Here is an 8,678-nt window from a genome sequence, read left to right on the forward strand (position 1 = left end):
GATTGAGTCTTGCATGAGAGATGCTCTAATTAGATCTAGAGAGAGAGGAGGTATGTTCTTGAACAAACCACCTCTCTCTAGAAAACGTCAAGAGGTGGAGAGGTGCTGCTCGATCCCTTATAAATGAGTTTGGTGGCCCCATATTCGTTTTAAACCATCGGGTGCTTTTAAAAATCCTCTAAAACAATGGGTGCTTTGGGTGTTTTTTTTTTAAATAAGATTACTTTCATAATAAAAGGATACAAATGTCTCAGAAGAACAAAGACAAGTCCACGAAATTCAAAGACAGATTGTAAACAAGTTAACTGAGAGGACTAAAACAATAGGTGCTTTGGGTGTTTTTTAACTTTCTTTTAAAATATAATATTAGGTGAGAGGCCTTAAATTTCACTGCTCAAAACAAGCTGGTGGCCCATATTCTTCAAAATAGTGTGTGTTTTTAAATTTTGTTCCATAACAAAATAATGGCTTTTGCTTTGGTAAAAAATAGTGATAGTTGTGCATCACTTGGAAGAGTCCTAAGCGTCGTAAGTAAATATTTAAAATTATTAAGTAAAGAGGTCTCTTAAATGGGTTAGTAGAGTCTTCGTCAAAAACAAAACCCCGCACTTATTAAACTTGAGCGTGAATCTCTAAAATAACGACAATATCAATAACCGCTAACGTTTGAAGCGTCCATAAACGTACTAATTCCATGCAAATATATAGCCATTGAAGCCCTAAATCAATAAAAGAACCAAAAAAAGACTCACTAGAGAGTGATAGACACAAGATCTTAAACAACTTCCAATTAATTGGATAAGGAAAAAATAATAGAGGAGAATCCTCCGCATTTAATGTACAACCAACGTTTATTCGGTCTAATTACGTTTCTAATTTAACTGGCTGGCTCCTATTCATCTCTTAACAGTTTGTCCTCATCTTTAACCGATCATCTTTGACGTGTTCAAGGGTATTTTCGTCTTCTTACCTTTCTAAACCCCATCTACTTCCCTAATTTATCGCTAATTAATCATGATTTTCCTAATTAATCCATCACTAATAATCTATCACAATCTCCGAATATTCTCACGAACAAATAATCAATATTCTGAAATTCTCGCGTTTTTTTAATTCATTTTATCATATCGCGATATTTTGAGTATTGAATTTCTCTCAAATCAAGAGACCTATAAATACTGATATCAATTTCATAGAAAAATAAATTAACCAGCATTCATGCGTTATAAAACAGAATTCAATCCTCATTAATCGGAGCTCGGAGGATCTCCTCCTCTTTCTCTCTCTCTACTTTTTCTTTTTGTTCATCTGTTCGTCATCAATGGCGTTTCGCAAAACCCTAATCAATCAAATCCTCCATCTTAACAACAATATCTCACAAATCAAAGCCCTAAACCGATCATTATCTCAATCACAAAACCTAATCCTTCAAAATCATGCTATTACGACATTTAATCGAGAGTTTCTTACTAGTGCTGATCCTAGGTTAAGTTTTTATAAACGAATCCATCAGAAAAGAGAGATAGGTACACAATCTTCTGTGGTACCGACGACGTCTTTGCCGTTTGGTGATAAATTGATCGAGAAGTTGAAATCGATTAATGTTTGTAAAAATCGTATTCGATTTGATGGATTAATAACACCAGTTCCTTCTTCTCCTCCGGTGAAGGAATCAGATTATGGATTAGATATGATTTCTGTGAAGGATGCTAAGAAATTGTTGAAATTAGCTCATTTAGAGATGTTGAAAATGAATCTGAGACAGATTGAGAAGAAAAGTATTTCGTATTCGGAGTTCGTTCAAATCTGTGTTGAATGTTCGAATTCAGATCAAGGATTAGAGTTTGCGAAGATGTTGGATGAATCTGGATCAGTTATCGTTTTAGGAAAAACTGTTTTCCTTCGTCCTGAAGAGGTAATAATAATAATCTTTATCTTCTTGTTTTTAGTTTTCCCCCAATTTTTAGGGTTTTCGTTTCTGTTTTGTGTCAGGCTTTGCATCAAAAGCCCAAACTCCAAGAAATTCACGATCTTCAACCTTCATTCAAGTGAAAATTAAGTAAAATATAAAACGAAAAGAATCAATTTTTTTGTTAGACAAAAGATCTGATGAGTTTTATCCATGTTTTTCTTTTTCTACAGGAAACCTTGATTTCGCCAGATCTAATAACGTGTACAAACGTTACGGAATGACCAAAAGAAAAACCCTTATTGTTACTGTGACCAAAAATTTTGGAGGTGGTTGCGTTTATTTTGCATCAGTCAGTCAGTCTGGAACCCACATTGATCTTGTTCTTACCTCATAGAATTAGAGAAAGAAAACAAAAACAAACCCTAGCCCAAACCAAGAAAATCAAAAAGACATAAAGTCACTCAACCACTTCGGGGAAAAAAGTGATAGAAACCCTAGATATATAGTCATCATGTATGATGAAATCCAGCTTGATAGTGTTTGATTTGTTTGGCCTCTTAGTTATTTTTCTTTGATTACTTAGGTGTTGATGACTCAGATCTAGATATACATCACATTGGCAAGCACAAATTCATAAAATAATCACATTTAGTATAGGATTAGGAGGGATTAATTGCCCATGAGAATTTGAGCATTATAAATTGATTAAAAAATCGATTCTTGGTTTATTTCTTTGTCTATTATGAGTACTTTTATGCCCATTTTATTTATTGAATGCTTATTCTAGGGAGGTGTATCATGCTAAAGGTTTAAATCAAACAGAAGATGATTTGTTTATTTGTGGCATTGATTTAACTATCATGAAAACTTTAGTGGGTTCATTGATATAGAACATGTTGATTCTTGGATTAGAATATAGCTTTTGTAAAGTAAAAAATTTCTTATGCAATTTTATTTGTTTGGGTGCTTCTTGGATTAGGTCTTTTAAGTGTCTAAGTAGTCATGTTGATTCTTATAGCCCTATTGAGTAATCCAAGACCCGATGACTAGTCCGCTTGAAATTGCGGATTTTCCCAAATCATTACAATATTTTGTGGTTGCAGGTAACAAGAGCAATCGGAGGCTTAATTCCTCTACCGGTGGCTCAACGTGACGATCCAAGAAAGATAGAACTTGAGAAAATGGAGAAGGAAAAGGCGGAGATAGATGAAAGAGCCCAAATTTTGGTGAAAAGAGAGTTATGGGCTGGACTTGGTTTCATGACGATCCAAACAGCTGGGTTCATGAGGTTAACTTTCTGGGAACTCTCGTGGGACGTGATGGAGCCAATTTGTTTCTTTGTCACATCCATGTACTTCATGGCTGGCTACACGTTCTTCATGCGCACTTCAAAGGAACCTTCATTCGAAGGATTCTTCCAGAGTCGATTTACTGCCAAACAGAAAAAGTTAATGAAGAAGAAGCAATTCGATGTTGAGAGGTTTAATGAGCTCAAGAGGATCTATTATCCTTTTTCTTCTTCAAAGTCAACGACGTCAAGTTCCAATACTTGTACACCACTTGATAAATCTGAGAGGACTTTGATGAGTGCTCTTCAGAATTGAAAATTTTATAAGAAACAAGACAGCAAGTACTATGGGGGCAGGATGGTCTAATACTATTGTTTCGATAATGGTGGTAGAGGATAAGTAATGGAATTTTGATATGAGTTTTATCGTAGTTTTATATACATTTTCCTTTTTGTTTCGGTGTAGGTAAGGTGTTAGTATTTTGTTGTTGTCGTGTTGTGTATTCTCTAAGTAAATGCCACACCACTCCATAAGAAACTTCGTTTATATTATTTGTTTTCTTGCTTTTTTAATTTCTCTGGACGATTTCTTTCCTTGAAATGTGAGGTTCAGTATCGTTGGAGTTAGACACGCAAAAGTTTGTCATCAGCAGTTGAGGTGTTTTCTGGTATATATCAGCAGATAATTAGTTTGGTAGTAGCTGTTTCTTAGCCAATTGTTGAATTTAAATCCACAACTTTGTGGTGTGGTGGGTTCTCATTAATGACATGTACACATTCCCATGAATTGGTTTTGATTTTGATCTGCAAGGGAAGATTGGGGCCTACCTTGGAAAGACTTGGCTTACATTTCGTTTTCTTTTTTCTTAAAAGCATCGTGTTTAAAAAAAATCCCCGGCACAAAGGTGGGAAGCTAAAAAACAAATCGTCATACGCACCTTATCTCTCTTCTCTCTCTCATCTCCAGCCGACTCTCTCTTCTCACTCTCTCTTTTTTCTCTTTAAGTTTCGACGAAGGGACCATTCACTTCGCCGGAACCCTCCGTCTGGAAAGTTTGAAGTCCATAACCAGACAACTCGTCTGGTTTTTCAGATGAGGGTTCCGGGGAAGGGGCATCCCCTTCGTCCGAAGCATGAAAAAAAAGGGATGAAGAGAGAAAGAAGGAGATAGACGACCGGAGTTGTTGTCGCCGAAATTAATGGTTGTTGGAGTTGATGGTGGTGATGAGAAGGAACATGGAGGAACTAGAAAATAAAAACATAAGAAGTGGGTAGTGTTTGAAGGAAACAAAAAAAATTTGTTTCCACCCAAAACTTTCTTCCCCGGAAAATATTCTTATTTCGCCGAAAAATCGACTTTTTTTATGAACAACGAAGAAAACTTTTAAAGACTATATTTCAAGATATGTAAGACATTAACTGAAATCTTCTCTCATTACTCTCTCCAACTGAACCGCTAGGTCTTAGTTGACTGAAATTTAGGTTACAATCAAAGAGCGAATGAGGGTGGAAAGAGTTTCATTCGAAGAGAGAGGGACAAAGAGATGGTGGTGCTTGACAGTGGTGGTCTGAGGGGGAGAGGTAACAGAAAGATCTGTAAAAAAATATAAAAGGTCGTCGACAATGGCAGTTTGAAAACGACCCTTACCAACATGGAGATAAAATGGTAGTGGAAGCTTGGGAGAAATAAAAGGGGAACGAAAAATTGACTAAAACTTAAAATGATGTTCTTCCGAAAAGAATTCCTTCAGAAGCGGTGCCATGTGTGAGAAAGGGAGTGAGAGACCGATACAAAAACAGTGGGAGTTTAAAGGGAAACAGTGAAATATCGACAGAAGATAGTGAGAACGATAGAAAGAGAAAGAGAAAGAGAAGATAGTGAGAACGACAAAGAGAGGTATTGAGATATACAATGAGGAGGAGATAGGGGGTAAGAGAAGAAGAGAGAGTAAGAGAACAAGAGAAAGATGGTGAGAGACAGTGAGAGAGAGAGAGAGCACCATGAGAGAGAGAGAAGATTAGGGGCAGAGCGTAATCAAGTAAATTTTCGGGGTAAAATAAAAATATACTCTCTAAGTCAATCTTGATTGACTAAGTCTTTATGCACAATAGATTTTTCTTTATTCCCCAAAATCGTGACCATTAAAAAATATGGTGTCCGTGTCAGACTTTTTATAGACATGAATTTCTAGGTATTGTTGAGCAATTGGTGGATATATTATTATTATTATTATTATTATTATTAAATAAAGTAACTTATTTCCATTGGTATTTTAAAAATATTTTGACGGACTTTTGTAGATATTTATGTATTTTGTGGACATCGGTGAAAAATTGGTAAGCATTTATTATTATCTTGCTTTTACGAAATAATATATTTTTTACGATATATAATATTTTTAGAGAGTTGAAGCATCCAATGGGAAACATTACTTGCGCAACGTTCGAATGATTTTCTGATCCAAACGACCCTGATCAGAAAGGTGAAACTGTTGTATCTTGAGAGACACTCACTACAAAAAGAGGTATATTAAAGATGAACATTTCAACGTCTGTCTCGAATAATCTTAATATAGGGACAAAATGAACTATTTGTCCCTGAATGTAGGACAAACGATCTAAGTTTTCAGAAAAAAAAATCACTTGTCTTGGTTATGTTATTTCAATTAATTTTTCCAACCCTCCCCCAATTTGTTGAACTTTTATTTTCTTCGATTTTGATAAAAGTTTAATGGTTTTATAAAACTATAAAGATTTGTATATGCAGCCAACAATCCTTGATTGGAGTGGTAAGAGGTATAATCTTCCACTTAGAGGTCAAGGGTTCGAGGCACAATTTGAACCATTCAAAAAAAAAAAAAAATACATTTGTATATGCAGAAAGAATCTTTTATCAAGAGTTGGTTGTCAGTTTATATGCCGGCCAACAACAACATATCTCCTTTGTATTTACAAGTTTATTTATTTTTATTTTTTTGTCAAGATCTACAAAAATGTGAATTTGGTCATTGACATTGAGGGTATTTCGTTTTCCATTCATTTCCATTTGTAAGTGACAATAACTTATTACATTGTTTAGTTTAGTTAAGAATAAGGATTGCATAAATCGACTTTGTTCATAAATTATTTTGACGACTCTAATGGAAAGAGAACGCTGACCTACGCATCTTCTAGGTATAGGCCTTTAGGAAGAATCGCATTCTTCTTTCACATTTCTAATTTATTTTTGTGTAAGTCATTTTAAAATGTAATTCCTATAGCTAAAAGGCGGATTGGGCCATTGGTCCAAAAAGGGGCCTAAAATGAAAATCCCACCCAAGGTTGTCTAAAAATGAAAGGGAGGTCCAATGTGTCAGTTTGGGGTTCAAAATTACGTAAAGGGCCCTTAGAAAATAAAGTATTTACCGTTCATGCCATAGAAAATTACAAAATTGCCATCGAAATTTCTCGGGAAACGATTTTTTTTCTGAAAAAGAATCTGACAACCCGTCCATCAGAATCTGTACTGTTCAGAAATTTACGGAACTGCCACCGAAAAATTCCCGGGAAACGAAATTTTTTCGGGAAATTATTTTATTTACTGGAAATTTTTTCTGTACTAGACACTTTTGCTTGGCGGGGATTTAAAATTTCGTAAAAAAATTTGAAAATTTGGGCGGGAATTTGAAATTTCGTCCAAAAAAATTTGAAATTTTTCGTGTACGGGAAATTATTTTATTTACCGGGAAGAGATGGTTTGCTGGGCGGGAATTTGAAATTTCGTTAAAAAATTTTGAAAATTTGAATTTTTCGTGTACTGGTAAATTATTTTATTTACCAGTCAGTTTTTTTTTTCAGGAAAACGTCAGCATGTCCCGTCCAAGGGCAAGAGAGGGATAAAAATAAAAAAACTGACATTTGGACCTGCAACTAATTTTTGGGCAAGAGTGAATTTTTTTTGGGTTTACCCCCCAGATTTTGGACCTTTGACTCAAAAATCCTAGCTAAAATACATGGTTTTTCAAATCTGATTGCCTCTCTCCAGGGTCGGATTATATTGAGGAAACCGAACCATTCCCTATAGCACAAAATACGTTGTTATGTTATTCAAATCTGGAAACCTCATTCCACTTACTACTTCCATTATATAGAGATTCGTCCGATGGAGATTATCCAAAATATTATTGGCTTCTCAACAAGGGCGGAGCCAGGAATGAAACCTAGGCCTGGCTAGCTAAAAATATTGTGGCAAGGTGAAACGGCACATTGACGGTCTGGTTATTCCAACTCAAGTTACAAACATTTTTTTTTTTGAACAACAAAAAAAGAAAAAGTTATACACATTTCAAATTTAGCAGATTAAATTTTATATGATATTTATAGATTTTCCTGTTAGTGACCACAATAAATACATTGAGATTTACACAGATGTGTGCGAGATCTACACTGATACATTTGAGACTTCTATTGAAAATAAAAGAAAGAACAAATTGTTCTTAGACAACATGGTTATTTCTTCAATGATTATTGTAGTATTCATTTCACTTGTTCTTTTCAAAAATAAATGATAATGAGCCAGAGAAAGGGAATGAAAGAGATCAAAACTAATCCTTCTATTTTATGTCATCTAAGTGACTATAATCTCTTCTTCACCCTCTTTAGTATCCGACTCTCTGCCTCTCTCTCCAAAATCATAGTCGAAATTGCAAGGTATTAATAAGAGCTAACCCTAACAATCCAACGGTTTCAATCTTAACCCTAAAATCTAAGGGTTTAGATGGGTGCAAAAGAAGGATGACAAAATTAAAACACAAAAAAACAAAGGTGGGACTCGAACTCAGAACCTAGAGCACGGGCGTCCTTCACTATTAGTGTATGACCAACTAAGCTGCCTCATTCATGCTAAGAGTATTAACCACTTTTATTATAATATGATCCATCCCTGGCTGCAGCCTAGTTCATGCTGAAAGTCTTAACCACTTTTGTCATAATACTAGAAATCCATCCCTGGCTGCAGCCAGGGATGGTCTCTATATAGATCCGCCCTTGCTTCTCAATCGAATGAAAGTTTGGAGCTCAGACCGATTGACCCCAACAGCAGAGTCCATAAGTGATCAACGAAAAGAACCCGACGAATCAGTTTCAACACTCAGAGAAGACATTTGGATTAGGCTCGTTCTTTGTTTATCATATTGGTTATTTTATTGCTGCAAAAGTTGGTTAAAAATGAGATCTTAATCTGTAACTTATGTGTAATTCTAGAACACATATGAAAGTTTTTGTAAATATCAAAAATATACTCTTTAAATATCCGACTCTGTAAATAGCTCTTGGGAGCTCTGTAAATACAAGCTACCTTTTATACCGAAGCACAAAGGGTATATTCATCTTTTTACGAGAAACAAAATGAACCAGTAAGACCTAAAACAAAAAAAATAAAGTTTTAGAAGATATTTTAGTTAAGCATGGTTCATTTTGTTAAACTCCGCTTTTAAAGCA

The 8,678-nt window shown here is 35.0% G+C and overlaps 1 protein-coding gene across 1 annotated transcript; it reads left to right on the forward strand.

Moving 5' to 3' along the window:
* The first annotated feature begins 1,186 nt into the window (after window positions 1-1,186).
* On the forward strand, window positions 1,187-3,752 carry LOC147532991 (calcium uniporter protein 3, mitochondrial-like). Its single transcript, XM_086647390.1, has 2 exons — window positions 1,187-1,915; window positions 3,016-3,752. Exons 1-2 carry the CDS (start codon window positions 1,322-1,324, stop codon window positions 3,514-3,516), a joined length of 1,095 nt encoding a protein of 364 aa, XP_086503516.1. The 5' UTR covers window positions 1,187-1,321; the 3' UTR covers window positions 3,517-3,752.
* Window positions 3,753-8,678: the final 4,926 nt, after the last annotated feature.

The sequence above is a fragment of the Eschscholzia californica genome, unplaced genomic scaffold (genome assembly GCF_041429995.1).
Source record: "Eschscholzia californica isolate CP2 unplaced genomic scaffold, dmEscCali1.0.p SCAF_6, whole genome shotgun sequence".
NCBI classification, from domain to species: Eukaryota; Viridiplantae; Streptophyta; class Magnoliopsida; order Ranunculales; family Papaveraceae; genus Eschscholzia; species Eschscholzia californica.